The 25201-nt window shown below is 41.0% G+C and overlaps 1 protein-coding gene across 3 annotated transcripts in view; it reads right to left on the reverse strand.

Moving 5' to 3' along the window:
* Positions 1-25016, reverse strand: part of ATPAF1 (ATP synthase mitochondrial F1 complex assembly factor 1) — a 34705-nt gene extending 9689 nt beyond the window's left edge. The window contains exons 1-8 of one of the 3 annotated variants that reach the window (XR_001347933.2): positions 24603-25016; positions 21404-21512; positions 16514-16564; positions 13778-13840; positions 10231-10281; positions 9057-9104; positions 4918-5013; positions 2577-2684 (exon numbers count right to left, since the gene is read on the reverse strand). Coding sequence is in view for 2 of the 3 variants with exons in the window: in XM_006087276.3 (XP_006087338.3) it covers positions 2577-2684; positions 4918-5013; positions 9057-9104; positions 10231-10281; positions 13778-13840; positions 16514-16564; positions 21404-21512; positions 24603-24697 (621 nt within the window). In the remaining variant the exon portion in view is untranslated. Of the gene's footprint in view, positions 1-2576; positions 2685-4917; positions 5014-9056; positions 9105-10230; positions 10282-13777; positions 13841-16513; positions 16565-21403; positions 21513-24602 lie in introns of those variants that run through there. The other 2 variants (XM_006087276.3, XM_023752744.1) reach the window with 2 other exon arrangements.
* Positions 25017-25201: the final 185 nt, after the last annotated feature.

Below are 25201 nucleotides of genomic sequence, written 5' to 3' on the forward strand. Positions count from 1 at the left end.
ATATAATTAGAGGCTGTGCTTCGCTGAAGACCAGAAAATAAATGTGCAATCTCTATGTCCCTTACTCCTCTGGTCAAATCTTAAACCTTGTCATTATTGGTAACTATATCCCTCCAAATCTCAATTTGAAGCACCTAAACACCCTTGGTCTACTATTTCCTATCATTTAAGCACACTCCCAACTTCAAAAATCTTTTAACTCCACTAGGACTCACAATTCTGTCTCTAACCTCCCTTACATTTTCGCTTCCCTCTTTATCCAGTTTATATTCCATGGTCAACAATTATAATCACTCCTTTGCCTTTACATTTAACTTCTGGGTTCCTATTTTACTTCATTATACCACTTGGCTAAACCATAACCCTAGTTAAATGAAACTCTCAGCCCTCTCTTTCTGTGCTTGTACCCACACAGCTATTCTCTCTTCCATTTTCCTAGACCACAGGTAGGCATACAGCTTCTGTAAAGGGACAGACAGTTAATATTTTAGGCTCTATGGGTTCTATAATCTTTGTTGCAACTACTCAATTCTTTGTTGCAGAGCTACAACAGCCACAGATAATAGGTAAATGATAACCATGGCTATTTATTGTGTTCAAATAAAACTCTTTCACAGACACTAAAATTCGAATTTCATATACTTTTCACAGGTTCACAGGTCAGGAAATACTCATCTTCTTTAGGCTCCCTTACCCCCTCACCAACCATTTAAAGATGTAGAACATTCTTCACTTACGGGCCTTCTAAAAACAGACAGTGGATTGGATTTGGCCCCGAGGCTACAGTGTGGTGACTCCTGTCCTAGACAATTTCAGACGTTCTCTTTTTCACTATAATGCCCAACACCTATTCTTCCATCCTCACTTCCAGCTAATGACGGGCCTTTCCTTTCACTAAACAAATTAGAGAGAATTTCTATAGGCTACTACCACCTCTATCCATTTAACTGTGTCCTTATATCCTGGCTTCTCTCCTGTTTTTATATTTTCCTCATTCCCAGACTTACCCACTCAAAAATCTTACTTCAACATTGCTCTCCTCTTTCTCCACATTATCAATATTTCCCTCTCTACTGGATCTTTCCATCAGCATACAAATCTATTTCTCCCATATTTAAAACAAAACAAAAAAACACTCTCACTCCCACTCACCCCGCCCCCCCCCCGGGGAGTGATTGTCCCAATCTTCTCCTTTCCCTCACAGAAAACCCTTTCAGAGACTTGTTTATGCTTACTCTAATTTCTTTCTATACTCTCTTAAATGCACTCCAATTATGTGTTTATCCTACTGCTCTGTTTGAAATGTCCCTTATAAAGGTACCCCATGACTTCCATTTTGTGAAGTGTACTAAATTCTCAGTCCTCATCTCATTTCCTACCAGAAAGTGAGATTTGGCCAGTTGAGCACTCCCTGTTTCTTGAAACATGTTATCTCAGTTTCCAGGACATTCTACTATCTTAGTTTTCTGCCTACATCACTGACTTGTTCCTTTTAAATAATCTTTGTTGATGCTTCCTCATCTCCGCTGGGCTCTGCTCTGAACTCCAGGCTCACATATCTAACTGCCTACTACTTGGAAATCTAATAGGCATGTCAGATTTAAAATGCCCACAACTGAGCTCCTGATCTTCCTTCCAAACCTTTTGCTTCTATGATCCTGTTTACCTCAGTTAATGGCAACTCCATTCTTCTGGATAGGGTTTTAGGTACCTTCCAGTTGAGTGTGGTGGGGGGGAGTAAGAATATGAGAAATGGGACTGAACAGTTTCAGGACTAATAGACAGGGAAGTAGAGTCCCAACTGTGTCCAAGACTTGGGACTCACTGCTATTGTAATAATGGCTGAAATACTAGCCGAGTGCCAATACTAGCCAAGGAACTTACACCACTTCCTTCCCTGTATGCCGCTGGTAAGAGAGAAGGGAAAAATAAGTGGGTGTTGCAATGAAAAATCTCAGGGAAAAGAGGCATGAAAGTGGCCAGTATCTTGAGGCCATCCTGAACTTAAATGCTGCCAGATAAATGAGATTAAAATGAGCAAAGGTTAGACAAACAGGCTGTACAGTAATCATAAAACTGCTCCTGGCCCTAGACACGTGGAGAGAACAAACATAATGGATATCATTACCTATGGGCATATGGTTGATGCTCTATCCAGGGAATGGGAAAAGGGGCAAGGGTAATCACTATGTATGAGGAATGTTGTGTATGTGAACAGTGTGGAAGATAAAAGATCAAGCACTATTCTAGACTTTGAACTATTCCCTACCCTTAAGAAGCCATTTACTTGTCCAGTTTCTTATCTAAAACCCCTAGGGCCTGATGTGTTTTGAAGTCAGAGTTTTAGAAAAGTGCAGAATGTTTTCAGAGCGTTTGGACCTCAAATTGTGAAGAAATGATTGAGGATCTGTACTAACTTCAACTTGCAAAAGCTTGAGCAAGACCTTGTTATTGTCAACTTTAAGTAAGAAACAAATACATGTAGATATCTCAAATTTTACTTCTCCTGAATTTTGCTGAAGAATATTACTTTCAGGGCTACCAGGTAAATCCACAGAGGTACAATTGATTCTTACCAGAAATGTAGAATCCATTTCTGCTGTCATCAGTACTATGCCCTTTTCTTCCTTAAGTTCAGGGTAGTGATATAAAATCAGCTGGCTGGCCGCAGCTTCCCCTCGGGTCTGTAAGGAAGAACACTTATCAAGGTGCAATAAGGTACCACCACAACAAAACTGCAATTTCGGAGCAAGAGGGAGTCTGGAGGAAATTCTGGCTCTTACCAGCCCCTTGGGTGTCTAGTGAGTCTGAGGACTGGGGATGGTTGGGCCTGCCAAGGCACGGTGAAGTGACAGTTTGCACAGCATTATTTGTGTCTTCAATTGAAAAAGGGTTGGCTCTTTTCCCAGAAAATGTTTACAGTAGGCAGTGAATCCTTCATCATGGCCATATATTTAAAAACAAAATGGCACAAGCAGCTACCAAATAAAGTTCTAAAGAAAGCAATATGCCTGTGTAATTGCCACTTTTATGGACTAGTGCATTTCACAGCTGAAATCTACTCCCCTTGGCTGGCTCTGAAGACTGAGCTCTTTTAAGCTGTAGCAAACAGCTGGAGAGTTTGCACATGGGCCAGATTTGCAATGTGCAGTTTTAAAATAAAAGCTGGGTGGGAGGTAGGGAGAAAAGCATGAGAATACCATAATTTCATGAAGAATGAACAGGATAGTAACCAGACCTTAATCCAGGCTAGGAAGAGAAGCTGGGTTCAAAGCTAAAGCCCCCATATAGTGTTAGAGGACTATACATTCAAAAAAAATTTCTGGGTTTCCTCTCTAAAATTCCAGCAAGAGTCCTTTTAATTATCAATATCTAAGTATTGCTAGGGTACTTTAAATAGTTAGCCTCTCAGTGCTTTTGAACATACTTCTACTATATTGGTCATTTTGATTATAATTCTATTTCTGGATTTTTTTCTTATACTTGAATATGAGCTTCATGAGGGCAGGAACCTTGGCTCATAGGTATCTAGGTTCTAGCATAGTTTCCAACACAACAGCATAATGGGTAAGTTCAAAGACTATGGAGTCAATTACCTGGAGTCAGTCAAACCCAGGTCTACCACTTACTAGCAGTGAGTAAATGGAAATAATAACTCATGGGATAATTGTGAGGATTAAATGATAATGGCACATAGTAAGTATATTAAATGTTGGTTATTATAGTATGTGCCCAATAAATGATTGTTAGAATTGAAAAATAACAAAGTGAAAGCTGCCCCCTCATTCTAATTTGCGCTCCCTTTACCCCAACTTCAAAATCATACATGCTTGTTTTTGCCAGATTTGGCCTCTAAATATAGAATGTCAATCTTAGTTATGATTTAATATGAAATACTGACTTATTTTAAAAGCTTCAGCCCAGTTAATATAGCTCAGTGGTTGAGCATCGACCTATGAACCAGGAGGTCATGGTTCAATTCCTGGTAGGGGCACATGCCCGGGTTGTGGGCACGATCCCCAGTAGGGGTGTGCAGGAGGCAGCCAATCAATGATTCTCATCATTGATGTTTCTATCTCTCTCTCCCTTCCTCTCTGAAATCAGTAAAAATCTATTTTAAAAAAGAGCTTCAAATGCTTTGGATCAAACTAAATCTAATATTTTGGAATTTAAAAAAAAAGGAGGAGGGAAGCAAACCAAAAAACATCTATGGGATGGAAACTATTACATAGCACCATGGGAAGTGCTGACTTGATTAATAAAACTCAAATAAGACATGGAGCCTACCTTAAGACCACCATTATAACGTACCCATGTTTGTTAAGTGAGGCACATACAGTAAATGTTTTAGAGATCTGGGGAAGAGACAGGAGAGAGCTCGAAGTAGTCAGAGAACATGTTTTGGGTCTTTGCCAATTTCAGGTATTGAATAGGGCCTGGAAAGCTAGTCCAACATATCAAGTATGAAATTCGTCAATGCCACAGCAAATACTGCTGGGGGTCTGTAGATATTCTGTGTTCTCAAGCCTCAGCAAGGGCTCAGGATCCCACAAAGGGGTAGGCCTCTTTCTTCTAGTGCAGCGTTTCTCAACCTGTGGGTCGCGACCCCTTTGGGGGTCGAACAACCCTTTCACAGGGGTCGCCTAAGACCATCGGAAAACACATGTATAATTACATATTGTTTTTGTGATTAATCACTATGCTTTAATTATGTTCAATTTGTAACAATGAAAATATACCCTGCATATCAGATATTTACATGACGATTCATAACAGTAGCAAAATTACAGTTATGAAGTAGCAACGAAAATAATTTTATGGTTGGGGGTCACCACAACATGGGGAACTGTATTAAAGGGTCGCGGCATTAGGAAGGTTGAGGACCACTGCTCTAGTGGATGAGCAGAAGCCACCTACCTGAATATTTATAAGTGCAGTGAAGTGGAGTTCAGTACCTGACCATTGTCCTACAAAGAACTCATAGCCTTCCCTTCTTGGTAGTGCACACAGAAACTGTGGGAAACAAATACACAAGGAGGTAGATGAGTAAATAAAATCATTCCCTCTATGTCCAACCACCTGTATCATTCACTCCATTTCTTCCATGTTTGGTTGAAAATATTTTTTAAAATTATGAAATTCATACATAATAATATAACATATGTATATACACTTCTCAACCCACCTAAGAAAGAAGCATTAGATATCCAACTGAAGCTCCCTGTAATTCATTCCAATCCCACTGCTGAGTAACATCTATCCTGCATTTGCTGACTGCCATTCCCTTTCAATAGACAGTGAATCCTTCATCATGACATATATTTAAAAACAAAATGGCACAAGCAGCTACCAAATCAAGTTTTAATACTTTTAATGTGTATGTGCATATCCATAAACAAGAACAGTACCATTTGCATGTTTTAAACATAAATCATATCAAATTATGTGTATACTTTTGCAACTTGCATTTTTCATTTCACATTATACTTCTAAGATTTATCCAAGTTGATAACTATAACTCTAATTCATTAATTTTCACTGTTGTATGGAATTCTACTATAGAAATTTACCACAATTTATCTATTCTTCCATTGATGAATATTTGGATCTTTTTCACTTTCTAAACTTCCTAATGCTGCTGAATTAATTTTTGTTCCATTTACTATAATCACTTCATACTTTATCATCTGAGGCTAATACTGCAGTTCTAAACACCAAGAGATGATTAGTTTTATGCTCGAGATGTTTAGAAATGGGGATGAGTGGTGGAGAGATTGATGCCAGAAGATAAAGCATAATTAATCCAACAAGCATTAGTCATGGAATTGTCTCAGTATTGCCAACCACTCAGGGTGTTTCTTTATTATTAGACTAGAGGCCCGGTGCACGAAATTCGTGCATGGGTACAGTTCCTAGGCCTGGCCTGCGATTAGGGCCATCTTCCCCAGCTGCCCGCAGACGACCCTGACCCCTGCTGCCACCCATCCCCGGTTCCCGTTTGCCATTGGGTGATTGGTGCCTGACGGCCGGGGGAAGGGACTGAGAGGGGGTCAGTGCGTCTCATAGTGACTGGTCCAGTGGTCATTCTGGTCATTTTGCTGTTAGGGTCAATTTGCATATTACCCTTTTATTATATAGGATGAGATAACCTCAGTGCCTATCTAATAGCTGGTCCCTTGTTAGGACAACATAATGAACATCTTCTCCAAAAAGTCTCTTTGTAATTCATACCTTTTCCTCAACAGTCCCTAAGCAACCACTCACACAATCTATACTTCTTTTTTGTTTGGCTTCTCTCCATAATTATCCATATTGCTGTATATATCAATAGTTCATTCCTTCTAATTCCTGAATATTATTCCATTGTGTACATGTACACACATCACAATTCTTTTATTCATTCAACTGTGGTAGACTTGGATATTTTCAGTATTTTGTCATTACAAATAAAGCTACTATGAACATTTGTGTATAGTCATTGAATGTACATGTGTTTTCAGTTCTCTTGGGAAAATACCTAGGGGCAGAATGGCTGGGTAGTATGGCAGGTATATGCTTACCTTTTATAGAAACTGCCACAATGTTTTCAAAGTGGTTGTATCATTTTACATTCTCATCAAGAATATGAGAGTTCTAGTTGCTCCATATCCTCACCAACACTTGGTATGGTCAGTCTTTTTAATTTTAGTCACATTAGTGGTACCTTACTGTGGCTTTAATTTGCAGTCCCATTATGACTAATGATGTCAAGCACTTTTTTAGGTGCTTATCTGCCATTCTACTTCATTGGTCAACTGTCTGAATCATTTGCCCATTTGTTAATCGGGTGACCTGTCCTCTTATTAAGTGGTAAGAGTTTTTAATATATTCTGGATACCAGTCATTGTCAATATATGTCTGGCAAATATTTTCTCCCAGTCTGTGGCTTATCTTTTCATTTTGATAACAAGATCTCTTGAGAGGTAGAAATTTTTAATCTTTTTATGGTAAAACTAGAGGCCCGGTGCATGAAAATCAATGCACTGAGGGGGGGGGGGGAAATCCCTCAGCCCAGCTTGCCCTCTCTCAGTCAGGGAGCCCTCAGGGGAGGGAGGCGACCCGGCGATCAGGGGAAGGTGATGCCCCATCACACCTCTGCACCTCGGGCCAGCCCTGGGCGGCTGACATCTGAGGCTTGCCTACACCTCAGGCTGGCCCTGGATGGCTGGGGCCCTGAGGGGACTAGGGGACTCCGGAGGCAGGCACGTGGAGCGGCCGGGCCCACCTGGAGGTGGGCCCAGCCTTGCCGTGTGCCTGCCGCCCCAGTGGGGCTGAGGGGATTTGGCGCCGCCATCTTGTGGCTGTGGGCACCGCCATCTTTGAGGGTGTGGCAGTCAATTAGCATATTCCCTCCTTATTGGCTGTGGGCGCCACCATCTTTGAGGGTAGGACAGTCAATTAGCATATTCCCCCTTATTGGCTGTGGGCACTGCCATCTTTGTGATGGTGTGAGGGTCAATTAGCATATTCCCTCTTTATTAGATAGGATATACATTACAAAAAAGTTATCATTTTAACTATTTTTTCCCATTTTAACTATTTTTAAGTGTACAATTCAGTGTCATTAAGTACATTCACAATGTTGTGCAACCATTACTATCATTCATCTCCAGAACTTTCTTAATCTTCTCAAGCTGAAACCTATATTCATTAAACAATAGTTACCTATCCCTTTTCCCCGTCAGTCCCTGGCCATTCTACTTTCTGTCTATAAATTTGACTACACTAAGTATCTCATACAAATGTGGAATCATACAGTATTTGTCCTTTTGTGACTGGCTTATTTCACTTAGCATAATATCTTCAAGGTTCATCCATGTTATAGCATGTGTCAGAATATCCTTCCTTTTTAAAGCTGAATAATATTCTATTCTATACACACACACATCACATTTTATTTATCCACTCATCTATCAATGGACACTTGGGCTACTTCCACCTTTTGGCTATTACAACTAATGCTGCTATGAACATGGGTATAAAATTGAAAATTTTAATGAAATGCAATTTATCAATTTTTAAGATAGTTTGTGCTTTTTATGATGTACTTAAGAAATCTTTGCTAAACCCAAGATCACTAAGTTCTATGATCTATTTTGAGTTAATTGTTGAATATGGGGTGAGGTAAGAATAAGAGTATCCTTTCCCCCATTTAATTACCGTGGTCCCTTTGCTGAAAAACAAGTGACCACATATATGTTGGTCTATTTGTGGATTCTCTACTCTGTTCCATTGATCTATAGGTCTATTTTTATGCCAATATCATACTGTCTTCATTACTACAGCTTATAATAAGTCTTAATAAGATAATGTAAGTCCTCTAACTTTGTTCTATTTCAAAATTGTTTTGTTATTCTAGGTCCTTTGGATATCCAAATAAATTTTTAAAATCAGCTTGTCAACTTCTTTAAAAGAAAGGCCTATTGGGATTTTGATTGGGATTATATTTTACAATTTGTGGAGAAATGACAATAATATGGAGTCATCCTGTCCATGAACATGATATATCTCTCCATTTACTTCGAGGTTGTTTTTTTTTTAATTTTCTCTTGGCAATGTTTGGAAAAATTTTTTTAGAATCCTAGAAATGATTCTCAACACCAAGTCAGCTGGCCCACCTCACCTATTCCCTTCCCTTAGGTCTTCTGGTAGCTCATTACTACAGCAACAATTTCATAATTCCTTTTAGGTACATCTAATCAGGATAGCATGGCCAAAACTGAAAAGAAAATTCATAATAAAACAGACACTTAAGGGAAGTTGAAATTACTATGGTCTCAGGTTCTATATCCAACATTTATTTATACTGTTGATTAAGATCCAGATCAGAAAGGGCTCAGAAAAAGCCAGGCTTATTGTGCCAAACTCACATTATTTCATAAGGCTAAATAGTACAATCTACCTATAAGCATCTTTGTTAAGTAAACAGAACTATAACGTGAAATAGTATGGAGCATGAAGAGATCAGTTAGAAAACATCCTTATTTGCAGCATTGATAAGCAATCCAGAAACTTACTGTTGGACAGGACTGAGCCCGGTTCCAGATCAAATCAAACTTCTTTTCCTGTAGGTTAGAAAGGAATAAAAGTCACAAACAAACAAAAACCCCATAAAAAGCTACAATGACACTTAAATTCACCAAAACTGGACTCCAGAACTAAAATACAACTAAAACAATCTAAGTTTCATCATTTACAAATGCCTCTTATGACAGAGAGGAAAAACCAGATGTATTCTTTGCTGTTCAGTGTCAGAATCTGCTGTGAACCGTGTACACTCTAAATGCTCCAAACTCTCCAGGGGACTCTGCTAAGTGTCTGAGACATCAGGTCACTAAGTCTGTCTGAGGGAAGGCTTAAAAAGTCCCATTCAAACACTGAGCCAGTATCAGAGACCTAAAATATCAAGAAGTACAGGTCCCTTGGCTTTTGAACTTTTGAAGGGGAAGGGTATACATGTATAAGAGGTAGAAAAAAAATAACAATACTCGTTACAACAACCAAAAGGCCTGGCTTTATTTTTCCATCTATACGTTTTTCTCCTTAATCTTACAATTACGCATGTAAGCTTGGTGTACACTGCTTGATATAAACTTACCCTAGGCTATTTCCTCTTCCGGGAAGAACAATGAAAGAACTAGCTGATACACCAGTACATCAAATGTTGCTTCATGGTCAAGCAGTGACGAGAGAGAATCTATCTCCATAACAGCAATTTTAAGAAGAAAAAAAACCAAAACACCCCACAAGAAAATGCCACTTGGTAAGGGGAAATGTCAGAAAAAGATTAGGAAGAGGCTCCAAGGCAGCTCATGTATAGGTCACTTATAAACAAGAAAGGAAGAAACCTATGCTAGAGGCCCTGTGTTAAATTCCAATAGCTTGGGAAACACTAGAAAGAAATAAAAGACTTGGAAATTGCTCAGCAACATGAACTTACACCACACTCCCTTGTCAGAGACTTGACTCAAAGAGACATTTCTAAACCAGAATAAGGGAAAACAAGAGCTATAAATATACCATATGGAGCTTCCAATCTTTGGTACTCAGGGCATAATAAAAACCCTCAGAGCTATAAGCGTAAGTTCTCAAGAGGCAATAAACATAGGAAAAGTAAAGGCAACTGCCTGCTAAGGTTAGAGACCTGACCTTCATGCTATAACACTTTCATTTTCCCTCCAAACTACTTACTGGAATAACTGCGTAGACTGTATCTTTTGCTGCAAAATACTGCTGCCAAATCTGTACAAAAAAGAGAGTATGTCTGTGACATGTGGGTAATCTTTTCAACCTGCACCAAGAAATGATGACAGCTTTCATTACTCACAGTAACATACAATTTGATAACAGAGAGGAAAACCCAGAGTAATTCTTTTATTACTAGTACATGATTACAAAAAGATTTAATACCATCTACTCTTCTAGATAATTAAACTGTAACTCTTAATAACAAATTCCTGTCAGAGAAATGGAGTCTATGACCTTGTTAATCATTTCTCTCAAGACATGCCTTGTATATAATAGACAAGCTCTTTTTTTTCTTTTTCTTTTCATATCTTCTCTTTTCCTTCCCCAAACCCAAAATCCCTAGCCAATTGTGGGCCTTCTCAGAGAGTAGGACATCAGTCACTCAGAAGCCAGAGTCTGGAGTCAGGCAGGTCTGGATACAAATCCCAGCTCCAATCATTTTCTAGCTATGCTACTGTAGGCAAGTTACTGAAAAATAACTAATATAACCATCAGTAAAACAGCAATAGTATCACCCTCACAGGATTGTTGTGAAGATAAGCTGAAATGATTTAGGTTTGTGCTTAGCACAACAGAATTACAATGCAAACCAGAGCCAAAGTGCTCTAAGGGCAACAAAGAGCCCTTAACCCAAGTTAGGGAATGAGTGCTAGAGGAGAGGACACTTGAGATGTATCTTGAAAAATGATCAGGAGTTAGCTAGGTGAACAGGGAGTCTGGGAAGACAAAGAGGTAAGGAAGGAGATAAGAGAACATTCTAAGCAGAGAATGACAACATTAGCAAAGGCAGAGAAGCAGGGGAAGACATCATAGCCAAAGTGACATCTGAACTGGTGTTGAAGAATGGACCCGCCTCTTTTAAAGCTGCTCTGCTTGGTTAACATTCCCATTAAAATGTGATCTAGCCAACACAGAGCACAGAAGGACTGCTAATTCCTAGGACTTGGGTAAATCACTCTATCAGTACAGCCTAAGGTTGCTTTGTTTTTATTTTTCACGTCAGAACACTGTCTTCTCATTTTAAGGATAGCATATCCTACTTATTTTTATTTAATTTATATTAGTAGGTAGTTTATGAATCAACACTGAAATACATGAGATTGGTAGATACTTCCTAACATAGTTGAACTTGGTCACTCAAAATTATTTTAACAAACACAAATTTGTATCTAAAATTATAGGTCTAAATGATATTTGTCATATGATCAGGAGTCTCGGGCCTGGCTTCTTTCCCCACTAAAGGACATGCTTGGTGTCTACTTTCCATTGGCACTTCTTCCCAAAGGCAGTTTGAGGTCTCCTTGAGACTTGGCATAAGCCTCTATTAACAGAGGTTAAAATCCTGTGCTGTCCTTCTACCAGGTTAAAGCTCCTTGAGAGTAGGGGATTCTCTCATTTATTTCTATGTCTAGCAAAGAGACTGACATTTAATAGGTATTCAATAAATGTTTGCTGAAAATGAATGATGTAGCACCCAAAAGAAACCATGGCAATTGGCACAACTTCCCATAAAAGAATATGATGCAGAATGAAACGGACATGGGTTTGAGTCTCATGTTTAATTCCCCAAATAACTCTAGCTCTACCACTTACTAAGTTACTTAATCTCTCTAAGCTATAGTTTCCTCAGTGGTAAATTTGGAATAATAGCACCTACTTTACAAAGTAGTTATTAGAATTTAATGAAATAGTGTATATGAAGCATGAACAATATCTGACACATATACTGGTTTTATTATTTTGATTTTCTCAATATATCTAAAACACAACTCATGGAACTACAGGAATGCCAATAAATAGCATATTACAATCTAACTAGAGGCCCGGTGCCCGAAATTTGTGCACAGGGGGTGGGGGTGGGGGTTGTGTCCCTCAGCCCAGCCTGCACCCTCTCCAATCTGGGATCCCTCACACAATCCAAGACTGCTGGCTCCCAACCGCTTGCCTGCCTGCCTACCTGATTGCCCCTAACTGCTTCTGCCTGTCAGGCTGATCACCCCTTAACCGCTCCCCTGCCAGCCTGATTGATGCCTAACTGCTCCCCTGCTGGCCCGATTGCCCCTAACTGCCCTCACCTACAGGCCTAGTTGCCCCCAACTGCTCTCCCCTGCTGGCCTGGTTGCCCCCAACTGCCCTCCTCTGCCGGCCCGGTCACCCCTAACTGCCCTCCCCTGCAGGCCTGATCGCCCCCAACTGCCCTCCCTTTCAGGCCTAGTCCCTCCCAACTGCCCTCCCCTGCTGGCCATCTTGTGTCCACAGGGGGGCGGCCATCTTGTGTGTTGGAGTGATGGTCAATTTGCATATTACCTCTTTATTAGATAGAATTAGAGAAAAGAATCATAGACGTGAACATTTAAATAGTAGTGAAATGACCAAAGAGGCAGGACAGATCAAGAGTGCTTTGAAGGCCCAGCTGGTATGGTTCAGTGGTCAAGTGTAGAGCTCTGAACCAGAAGGTCACGGTTCGATTCCCGGTCAGGGCACATGCCTGGGTTGGAGGCACAATGCCAGTGTGGGGTGTGCAGGAGGCAGCCAATCAGTGATTCTTTACCATCACTGATGTTTCTATCACTCTCTCCCTCTCCCTTCCTCTCTGAAATCAATGGAAATATATTAAAAAATAAATTTTAAAAAGTAAAAACACAAATATAGCATTTACTCTGTGCCAGGAACTGTTTAAAGTGCTTTACAAATATTAACTCATTTAATTTCCCAAATAACTCTATAAGGTAAGTACTATTATCATCTCCACTTTACAGATAGAGAAAGTAAGGCTCCAAGGGGTTAACTAACTATCAAAGTCATTCAGCTAGTAAGTGGGCAGAGCTAGGATTTAAAATAGGCAGCTTGGTTCTAGAGCAGGGGTGGGCAAACTTTTTGACTCGAGGGCCACAATGGGTTCTTAAACTGGACCGGAGGGCCGGAACAAAAGCATGGATGGAGTGTTTGTGTGAACTAATATAAATTCAAAGTAAACATCATTACATAAAAGGGTACGGTCTTTTTTTTTTTTAGTTTTATTCATTTCAAACGGGCCGGATCCGGCCCGCGGGCCGTAGTTTGCCCACGGCTGTTCTAGAGTCTTTGTTCTTAACCAATACATTATGCTTCTCCATAGCAAAACTTTAAGAGGAATCAACTGGTGAGGATATGATAAGGGGAGTGGGAGAAATAAGAGCAGGAAAACCTATTTAGAAAGGTAGTACAGTAAGCCAGGTATAGAGCAGCAATGATTTTAAATAAGATGTGGACAATAGGAATGAAGACGAAAGGGGGAATGTGAGTTGATTAGATATGCAGAAGTGAGACCAAGAAAGATAAGTTTTCTTATGCCACTATTTTTCATGTAATTCATCACTTTTCTATCCATGGCCACTTTTCATTTTCGCTAGAAAGAGGTGTCAGGAAATCTATGGTCCTTTCTACTTTCAGATTTGGTTCACAGAGCACACATTTTCATAAAGTACATCCACCCATTTTCATGCAATACCTGCTTTATTTCTTCTGCAGTTTTGTCTTTCACCATCTCAATGTTAAAGATTGAACTGAGAGTCTGAAAGGGAAAATAAAAGGAAATTAGCACCACAATTTAAAAAAACAAAGCAGCTTAACTATCTGTAAGCTTTGTGGGAAGCAACATGTGTATCAGATCCTCAATAAGCAGAGAACAAGTATAAGAAAACTCCTATGCGCAAAAGAAGTGAGCCCCCAAGCCTGGCCTGGGCAGGTTTTTGCAGTTCTATGCTTGGGGGGTACAGGTACTTCCTAAATCCTTCACCCTCACAATGAGCACTGCAGCACTTTGCAACTGGTAAGAGGAGAAAGTTTGGTTATCTTTAATTTAACTGCCATTCTGCCAGGAGTTGCTCCTTATTTGCAAGTTAAATGACAGAGTAAACGTGTTTTTATTTGATTTTTAAAACAAATTCCTATAGGAAAAAAAGGTATCACTATATTTCCTCTAATATCCCCAGGATCCACACTATGCTAGGTGTCACACCAAGGACACAAAAATTCATAGAATATTTCTCATCACCACAGTTGGTAAATCACAAAATCACTGAACCACAGTAAACATGTTCATATTTGCAGTCTCTTATTATAGACTAGAGGCCCAATGCATGAAATTTGTGCAAGAGGCTTGGTCCTCACAGCTGCGGCGGCTTGCTTCGGCCTTCGCAACCCGGCTTCCTCCGGAAGGTTCTTCAGCTGTTGGTCTAATTAGCATATTACACTTTTATTATTATAGACTAGTGGCCTGGTGCACGAAATTCATGCATATTAAAAGGAAATTAGTTAGAGGAAATACTTTAATATTGCTATTTGCCCTTTCTCTATAATAGAAGTGTGAGAGATGAAAGGAAATTAGTAAAATGTGTATGAAAATAATATATAAATTTATTAATAAATAAACAGTAACAAAAGGATATAATAACAGAGGCATGATATAAAAACAACAAAAACATATGAAAACAACAAAAACATGATATAAAAACAACAGTGATGCAAACAATGACTGATAAAGTGATTAAGCTTATTCTAATATCTCCCTGTACACCACATTAAGAGTGAAAACACTTTCAGAGTGCTTGACTAATTTCCCTTGTGATGAAGTATTTAGAACTTTAACTGTAATGTCACATGCTCTTCAAACTCGAGAGAAAGCAACATATAACTGACCATGTGCGAAAATGGGTTCAGGTAGGAATATCCCTACTCTGTCTAGAGTTTGTCCTTGTGATTTATTAATAGTCATCACAAATGCTGGCATCACAGGAAACTGTCGTTGAATCAATTTAAATGGGAGGCCAGTGTCAGATGGGGACAAATTAATTCTTGGAATCAGAACAACCTCTCCCTCTGTAGATCCTGTTAATACTTTAGTTTTGATAATGTTAGGTCGTAATCTTTTGTAATCTGTACCATTACAAAGACCCCATTTACTATTAAGATTTCTCAATAGCATGATGATTGCATCCACTTTCAATTGTAATTTATGACACAGGATTCCAGAAGGAGTAATACTATTAAGAAATTTGATGGCAAAACTTTCCTTTTCAGCATCATCTGTTGAATCAATGGAATCATCACTCAAATATGTGTGAAAATCTCCATCGAGTATACCCAAAATTTCTTCATTTAATTTTTGAACGTGCTTATTTTTTGGACAAAGAATTGCACGTTTAGATATATTTTTAATATTATCTATAGATATAGTATTTCCAAAGGTAGCTTCAATAATAGATCCATTACAAATCATTTCACAGGGGATTTCAATAATATCCATTCCTAAATGAAAACTGCTATCAAGTTTGCCATCTCCAAGTTTTACTAACCATTCACTATAAGCAGAATCCTCTGATCTCATATTTGTTGTAAGAGACAACTTTTTGAAACATCCCCAAACATTACAGTACTTTAAACTCGTTTGTACTATGGCCGATCGCATAGCATGCAGTACAATACTGAGACATTGTTGAAAATCGACTCCAAGAAGGAGAACTTTCCCACCAAATACAACATTCAAATTCATAATTTCACTTAGTAATCTGTCTATGGCGTTTATAGCATGACTGGATGCCATGGTGCATTCATCAGTAATGAGAAGTTGGGCCTTTTTTAATAGTTTTAGCAACTTCACTGTTTATATCGAATCTAGAAATTGACGTTTCATTTAATGGAATGGGTAATTTATATTTGGAATGAAAGGTGCTTCCACTGAGAAGTAAATTTGCAGCAATTCCTGTAGACGCTGTGGGTAAAACAGTACCACCATGACCTCTAATATAATGTATTAAAACTTTATAAAGATATGCCTCCACGCTCCGAGGGCTGTTTCCTGCCTCAAACCTCGCCTCACGGGAAATAGCTCAGGGAGGGCACAGCCATTGGCAAGGCGACCCAGGACTCAGTGCGTCCACGCTCCAAGGGCCGGTTCCTGCCTAAACCTCGCCCTTACCGGAAACAGCTCGGGGAGGGTGCAGCTGTTGCTAAGAGGACCCAGGACTCAATGCGTCCACACTCCGAGGGCCGGCTGGTTCCTGCCTCAAACCTCGCCCTTGTGGGAAACAGCTCGAGGAGGGCACAGCCGTTGCCAAAATGACCCCTGCAGGACTGACTTCCTTCCTGTTGGTTGAGCCTCGGTTGTGACGCGTTACACCCAGGGTTTTTATATAAGTAGATATTACATGTGGTTTTAAACCTGGGTATTTAATTAGAAACCTACCTTGTCCTTAGTGAATCCTCTGCTCATAGGCTGTTTCCCCAAAGTGTTTGCCTGAAATATATGATAGACAAGACATGAATCTATACTTCACTCAGAAGATAAAGACCACTGAGATAGTGAAGTGCCCAATATCTCATTTAGTAATTCTGTACCTAAGAACTCACCTCTCTCCACTCCATATAGTAACTGTACATACTGTTCATAAGAGTTGTTGGTTGTGAAACTTTTTTTTTGACATAGCTTCTGAGATACAGATGAGAAAGTATTCCTTTGTTAATAACCTGCATTTACTAGTACTGAGAGAGCATTCTATGCCTGTTATTATGGATATACTAGTAAGGGGCTCCTTCCCAAATTGAGGGCTGCTTGGGTTTTCTGTGTTCCACTCTCTGATCTGCTCCACAGTGAGCCTCAGAGGAGGTAAGGAATGGAAAGATCTGTTTTCCAAGGCTTTTTCTTATCTGTGACAGCACTTCTGATGGCAGATATCCTCAGCAGACTGTAGAGTTTTTTTAGTATTCAGTCTTAATATTCCTTCCATCAAATTAGACGTCCCCTCAAAAAAGGCCAAAAACAACTGAAGGTGATTATTTTCTCTCTTAATCCACTATCTCTGATAAAGGCCACAGTCAGGAAATCCTATTTTGAATTGTTTCTGATAGTGGGCATGGGTTGTTCTGAGTCTTCCACTCAGTTTCTCAGTTCAAGATCATGCCTTTCAGAGGGAAGGAGTATAAGCTACACCTGGGATTTGAAGGTGAAAAACAATTTCTGCATAAAACCCTGCCTGTCATTACTCTGTGCTTTAATATATCCAAACCTTTCATAAATTATGCCCATAGAACTCATACCCACAAATTAGACAAAAGACTGGTATAGGAAAACCTATTTGGGTACACCCTGGTCTTTTTGGTCAGATCTTTACACTGACAACGTTCTAATGCAGTCTTTCCTTTGTATGTAAACATACAAAAGAGAATTGATTTCATTTTCTTACCACTCACCTTTAGGTGTATTGTGAAAACAAAAGAAATAAAACCCTCCATTTGCATACCTGTCTTCACTTTTCAATGACTAAGTCTGGTGTATTCTTTTTCCACAATGTCCCTCCAGTTCATTCATTTCCATTTTTACTTACAGAAATAAAAAATTTAAACTTATTGCATTTTATCTAATCAAAGACACCACAGATTTTAAGAAGCACCATTATTTTATGTATTAGAAAATAATGCCAATTAAACAATAACACTATACTTATATTTCACTAGAGGCCCGGTGCACAAAATTAGTGCAGTGCGGGGGGGGGGGCAGGGGGTCCCCTCAGCCCAGTCTGCCCCCTTTCACAGTCCAGGAACTCTCAGGAGTTGTCCTACTGATGGCTTATGAACAGGAGTCTCTATTAACAGAGGTTAAAATCCTGTGCTATCCTTCCACGGCTTAGGCCCGCTCTCAGGAGGCAACTGGGCTGATCAGGGGAAGGTGCCACCCCCATCACCCCGCTGCTGCTGCCACTGCCAGCTGCCACAGCCGCCAAGGTGTTTTCATCAACACAGACTCCAGTCCCTTTACCACGAAAAAATGACAACTTTCTTTAGGCATTTTCAAGATGTGTCTTTCATAGGATATGACATGTCTTTCATAGGATATGACATTTCTTTCTTTCTTTCTTTTTTTTATCCTCACCTGAGGATATGTTTCCATTGATTTTTAGAGAGCGGGAAAGAGAGGGAAAGGTAGAGAGAAACATCAATGTGAGAGGCACACTTCCATTGTTGCCTCCTGCATGAGCCCTGACCTGGGCCCTGGTCAGGGAGGAGCGTGCAACCTAGGTACATGCCCTTGATCAGAATTGAACCCGGAACCTGCGGTCGGCAGGCCGAGGCTCTATCCACTGAGCCAAACTGGTTAGGGCAGGATATGACATTTCTTACCCCTCCAGCAGCAAACCTTCGTTTTTTCCTCCAGGAGTGAGGTGGAAAAACCCTAGATTACCTTCTTGGATTCTTATTACCCAAGCGAGTGGCGTACTGCAAGCTTAGCCAATGAGCGGTCAGAAAAGGTGTTTCCTCTGCAGCTCCCTCACAGAGGCAGGACTGCTGGCACACCGCGGCCACGGGGCTGCTGGGGGCTGGACCCCTGTGAGGGTTTGTGTCTCTGCTCTGGCCCCAAAAGCCCAGTGCCACGGCCTGCGGGTTTGTGTCTCTGCTCCGGCCCCCGTGTGTTGTTCTCTCAGGCTCCAGGCCGTGCCCGTCCCCTCCTCCTGAGCAAGTCGTGACCGTTATGGCATCCTGGCCTAATTTGCATATTACATATGTGTGTATATATATATATATATATATATGATCAATTTTAAGGCAATTTAGAAGATGTTAAAATGTGAAAAGAATGTGAACTTGAGAACCAGTGAAATAAGGTAATTAAAAATTATAATTGAAACTATGTGCCCAAGTCTTAAGAGCACTTAGTAAGAAATTTAAATGAGTACATTACTACTCCCCTACAGATGCTTTTGAAATCCGTGGAGACAACTTTTTTATCACAATAATTGACTGGATGGTGACACCTGCATTTATGGAGAAACAGGGATGCTAAATGAGCTGCAATTTACAGATGAATTCTACATAATGAAGAACTTTCCCTCATCCTGGACAACTTCTCAGTGTCTAGCCAGACATCCTTGTAAGTGAAACACCTTTTTATAATGGCCTGGGCCTGAAATTTAACTCTGTTTCCTTCCTTCCTTCCTTCCTTCCTTCCTTCCTTCCTTCCTTCCTTCCTTCCTTCCTTCTTCCTCCCTTCCTCGCTCCCTCCCTCCCTCCTCCTCCTTCCTTCCTTCCTTCCTTCCTTCCTTCCCTCCCTCCCTTCCTCCCCCTCCTCCTCTTCACCCTTCCTTCTTTTCCTTCCTTCCTTCTATTACCTGGGCCTGAAATCTAACTGTTTCCTTTCTTTCCTTTTTCCTTTTTCCCCTTTCCTTTCCTTTCCTTTCTCTCTCTCTCTCTTTTTTTTTAAACACGACTTTAATAAACACTAAGTTTTTCAGAAACGCAATCACTATGTAACTCGAGAGAAGACTATATTGTGGAATCCCATGAGGGTCACTGATTACAACACTGCTCATGGTTTGGGAGTTCTTATAATTACCAACACAGTACCCCTGCACCAGTCAGCTTTTGCTGCTTATGTTATTCACAGTGACTTCACATATAGGTAAAAGCATCTGATGACTGCATTAGGTCATAGTTGTGCCCAAGAACTCACATATTAAAATATGAATTTTATTTAAAAATACTTTCCTTTATTTTATAGGTAGGGCACTATATTGATATTTTCCCCTCTGAAACTATGTGTGTAGGTGGATGATATTGTCTACATTTTATTTCAGGGTAGAAAAGGGAAAATTTTTAATAAAAAATTATTGCAAAAGAGGATGTTGGGTCTCATGTGACAGAAACCAATGACTCAAAGTAAAGACGAGGCTTTGGAAATGGAGTGATTAGCCCTCCTCTGAGTAACTAGATAAGAAAGACTGTAAGTAAATATTTACCTGAGAGTTGCCATAATATAATGAAATCTTATTCTGCATCTTATCATAAAGTTGAATTTCTAACTCTGTCTACAAAAAGGGGCAAAGAGCTTTCCCATATAACATTGAGAGCTGATAACACAGTAAAGAACTATTATTAGCACTGTAAGTTTATTATGGTAAATTGTATTTGTTAAAATATTTGTAGTAGAGTTGTTTGTTCACATAAAGCTGTAAATTATATTTGTCATAGAAGGTTGAATTTGCTCCCCAACCTTACAATGATTAACCCACTAACTACTGCTCTGATTCTAATTAATCACTTATTAAAAGACTGGGTGGATTCTCTTAAAACTTAGGATACCCAAAGCAAAAAAAGTTATTCTCCAAGTAAACGAAACATCTCTCATTTTAAAATACAATGTCAAATCCCAATTTCCCACTGTAACTACCTTATTTCAGCCCACACAGCCCACACCTAGACTACTGTACATTCTTCCTGGTTTTGGCTTCTCCCACTCCAACTAGTTTTGTGCATCATCCTAGATAAGTATTTTTCAAATCATAGGTTGAAGTCCTATTTAGTGGCCAAAGTTTTAAAAAGATAAAATAAGTAATAAGAGTACACTGCATGTAGCAAAAGCATTGTTTTATAAAAATTTTGTTTCGGGTCCTGACCAGTTTGGCTCAGTGGATGGAGCGTCGGCCTGCGGACTCAAGGGTCCCGGGTTCGATTCCGGTCAAGGGCATGTACCTTGGTTGCAGGCACATCCCGAGTAGGGGGTGTGCAGGAGGCAGCTGATCAATGTTTCTCTTTCATTGATGTTTCTAACTCTCTGTCCCTCTCCCTTCCTCTCTGTAAAAAATCAATAAAATATATGTTTTTAAAAAATTTTGTTTCGGTTACAATCATATACTTATTTGTGTACTGAATTACAGTGTAAAATATATTTCTTTCTGCGGGTCATGGTCAAAAAGTTGGAAAAGCACTGCATTAGACTTTCCTATACACAGCTTTCAACATGCTTTCCCCCAGCTTTGATTCTTATTTAGGGATAACAATAGCTAGTAAACACTTTTTTGCTGCCCGCTCTCTACAGCCCACTGCCATGTGCGCCTTACTTTGATCATTCGACTTCATCCCTGGGAGCAGAGACTACCGTTCCCATCCTTCTATATCTCCATGACCACAGTGATGTGCCAGAAAGAGTAGGGTACCATTTATGGATGGAGACTGAGCTGAGTAGAGAGGGGCTCCGTTCCGTTCATCCAGCTAACCCATTAATGAGCCCAATTCCAAGATACAGGTTTGGGTTGAGGGTGGAGAGCACTGGTGAGCCTATAACACAAAAAGGGACAGGTCTTACCTTCTGTTCCATACATTTGATAAAGTCTCCTTGCCTGGAGTGCCCCACGGGCTGCTTCCGAAACTCATTGCGCTTCTCTAGTCGAGACTCAAAAGCAGCTGGGTCAGACCTGATGAAAGGTAAACCAGTTAAACCACTGGGGCCTTTTCAGATTTGGAAAGAACAAGTACCATGTTGCATTTCTACAGAGAGGGGACACAGGTATTCAGAGGCTGAAGGATTTGCCTTCAGGTAGTTAGGCCTGAGCACACGCCTACAAATCAAAGAGGACAAAGTTGTCTAGTTTTTCAACTACTGTTAATCCTCAAGAGGCTGGTGTAACCTTTTTCTCCTGCAGAATATTTCCCAGGGTGACGGAGACCTTGGCCCCTCAGGTACTTACACTCTGGGTACTTGGAATTCAAATTCTCAAGATGGGAAGGGGACTTTAAGGTCATCTTGCCGGGTCACCTCCTCAGGCAGAAATCTAAAAACATTCCTACCAGGTGTCAGGCTTTTACTTGAACACATCTAGTTCTTGGACATCTCATATTAAACATCTGTTTATTCAGATGTAGGTGATTCAGAGGCTTCGGCCAGCCTATTTTGCAGATTTAGCACCTGAGTATCTCCCTGATCCTCTTTCCAAAAAAAACCCCTGCTCCTGCAGATGGAACGTTAGAATTTTTCCTTTATGTCAAAATGGGGCTGGTCTTCAGGCCGGAAGTCCAGGTTGGGGCTGTCATCCTTGTTAATAATTCTTCAGGCTGTATAGCCAATGATGGGATATTTGGCTCTGTACACTTTGGTGAATACTCCAGCTCCTCAGCCATGAGACCTGTAGTGTCATGGATGGTATCTGTAAGATCCAAGCATGTCTTGCTCACCTCTCTGGTGGAAGCCTGGCTGGTCAAAGCACTGTAGTGGGGGGGGGGGGGTCTCTTCCATAAAACTCCTTTCCAGAGGTGATATTAACACCACTCCCCTCACTGCCATGTCCTGAGTGTACCTTTCCCTCTGTAGTTAGGCCAGCTCCTGGGTAGAGTGGCTCCAGTGGTCCTGCCCAGTGGGGTGTGGCAACTGCCCGGCTGGGGCCACAAGGACCAGAACCAGGGAGGCCACACCTGGGCCTCCCATGGTGAGTGGATAGACAGTGAGGGGTGGCTTAGGCAGTGAGTCTGTGTACTCCTGCCTTGGGCGTCATTTATTAAAATGTTCTGAGCCTAAATTTATCTCTGTATCTTTCATCCTCAGGTATAAGAGAAAATGTCTAATTCCTTTTATATGAGAGAAATCACTGTTATGTCACCCTTTATATTTATCTTTCCAGGTAAAATTTCTTCAGTTTTTTGAGACCCCTTTTCCTGTATGTGACTTGTGAATCTCTCCTCACTGTGGACTTGCTCTGTCCACACTCTAGAGCAGGGGTCCTCAAACTTTTTAAACAGGGGGCCAGTTCACTGTCCCTCAGACCGTTAGAGGGCCGGACTATAGTTTAAAAAAAAACTATGAACAAATTCCTATGCACACTGCACATATCTTATTTTGAAGTAAAAAAACAAAACGGGAACAAATACAATATTTGTATTTGCATGTGGCCCGCGGGCCGTAGTTTGAGGACCCCTGCTCTAGATATAGTGGGCCTGGAGCTAGATCAAATCCTCCCAATTCACCCGCACAGAGTGTGATGTAAAACCCAGATTCTGGGCTGGAATTGAGTCAACAGGGCACACAGCCTTGTCCTGCTGCTGGCTCACATCACACCTGTGGCTGGTACTCTAATAGCCCAGGTTTTTGTGAGTATGACTCAGCACAAACCAATCAGGGCTGTAAGTACCTTTAAAATATCTCATGATATCCTCCTACGTGTTTGGTCCTGGGTCCTAAGGCCAGGCCCTATTTTGCCTCTTCCCTTAACTTGGCCCAGGTTCTACTGACTCTGTTTTGGTCCTGCTTCCATCTCCCTTTTCATCTACCTCAACCTTGTGGTCTTTTCCTTTTTGTATCCACACAGCTTTCCTTCCCGTCTCCCTGACTTGTCTCTCAGATGCTTCTAGAACAGTGATGGCGAACCTATGACACGCGAACTCATTTTTTTTGGTTGATTTTTCTTTGTTAAATGGCATTTAAATATATAAAATAAATATCAAAAATATAAGTCTTTGTTTTACTATGGTTGCAAATATCAAAAAATTTCTATATGTGACACGGCACCAGAGTTAAGTTAGGGTTTTTCAAAATGCTGACATGCCGAGCTCAAAAGGTTCGCCATCACTGTTCTAGAACTTACCCTTTCTCCTTTTCATTCATTCAGCAAACTTTGTTATCCCTTGCTTGCTGTTTACCTTTCTGGGCTCTATGGATACAAAAATAATTAAGACAGAGTCCCTACCTCCAGGAGCTTCTATCCAGACATGTAACAAAGTATAGTAAAATGCTATGGATATATGATGAAATTTTACTCAAACATTCCCAAGTGGTTTGAGGTGGTTTCATGCCCCTGTACCTTTGCTGCTCCCCTTACCTGGAATATCCTCCCCCAATCCCATTCCTGTATTCCTTTGTGTTAACCCACAGTGCTCAAAGGGTATTTTGGTAATAAATCTAGGGAGACGAGGCCCACAGCGTAAGAGCCTTGTGAGGAACTCGAAGGAATATGGACATTACCCAGAGGTCAGTGGAAAGTTCCCATAGCAGTATGTGTAAATGCTGATGGGAGTGATCTAGTGGAGAAGGAGAGTAAAACCAGTCATTCATTTGTCCATGGGTAAGAACGAAGACTAGTTGTGGAATATTCAGAGTATGAGTAGACAACTCTCCGGACATGCCTGTTTGTGAGAGAGATCAATGAGAAAAGGCTGAAGGGAAATGCAGGCCAAGAAAAGGTTTTAAAGAAGACAAATATGTGAGTATATTTGAATGATGTTTTAAGAAGAGCAAAAATAGTCATTCATTTATTCCATCATTCTTTCAGAAAAAGAAAAGTCACCGTAGTAGCAATGAGATAGACTGGGACAGAGGGGTCCAAGTCGAGTGGGGAAGACTAGGGAGAGGATGACAGTGAGTCCAGGTGAAGATGACGGGGGATTAAATTAAGGTCGTGGAATGAGAGATGAGACCGAACTCAAAGAAGTTACAGTATTTAGTCTTTGGTTTCCTCCCGTAAGACAACTGTCTGCCCACCCTGCCAAATTCTCTCCTAGGCCCCTGTAATTGTCACCTTTGATCGCCTTTAGCTCTTCCACTTGACTCTTCAGACCCTACCATGGCCCCCAGACACCCACCTGAACGTCCTCTAACCCCGGGTCCTTTCATCTGGAAGCTGAGGGGACGGTTAGGAACCCTGGGTTCCGAGACTGATGCAAGCCAACCAGCTGTGTGCTCTTGGGCAGGTCTCTTGCTCTCTCTGATACTCAGCTTTCTCTCCTTGGAGAGGGTTTACCCCCAGGCCTCAGCTGGGTCCGTATGTGACCGCGAGCAAGTCAAGTCCTTCTCCGGAAGGCTCCCTTTTCCCATGTCTTTAAGGACAGGTGTCTTGGAGCTGCCCGCTGGGGAAAGGCTGTTAGGGTCTGAGAACTAAGGCACCAAGGCGGACCCCGGAGAAAATGCCAGGGCGTTGCGAGACGCTCAGCGCTACACTAGCTGTGGGGCTCGAGGCAGTGAGCTCCCTCTCTGAGCCTGGATGCGGCCTCTGCGTGCGGACGGTGGCAGTGCCCACCTCGCACTGCCCACCTCGCAGGGCCATGGGGCGCACTCCGAGCGCCAGGCACACCGGAAACGCGGGCCCATGGCCGCCCCTCCTCCCTGCCCGCCGCCCGC

This window comes from Myotis lucifugus, unplaced genomic scaffold (genome assembly GCF_000147115.1).
Source record: "Myotis lucifugus unplaced genomic scaffold, Myoluc2.0 scaffold_37, whole genome shotgun sequence".
Classification (NCBI taxonomy): domain Eukaryota; kingdom Metazoa; phylum Chordata; class Mammalia; order Chiroptera; family Vespertilionidae; genus Myotis; species Myotis lucifugus.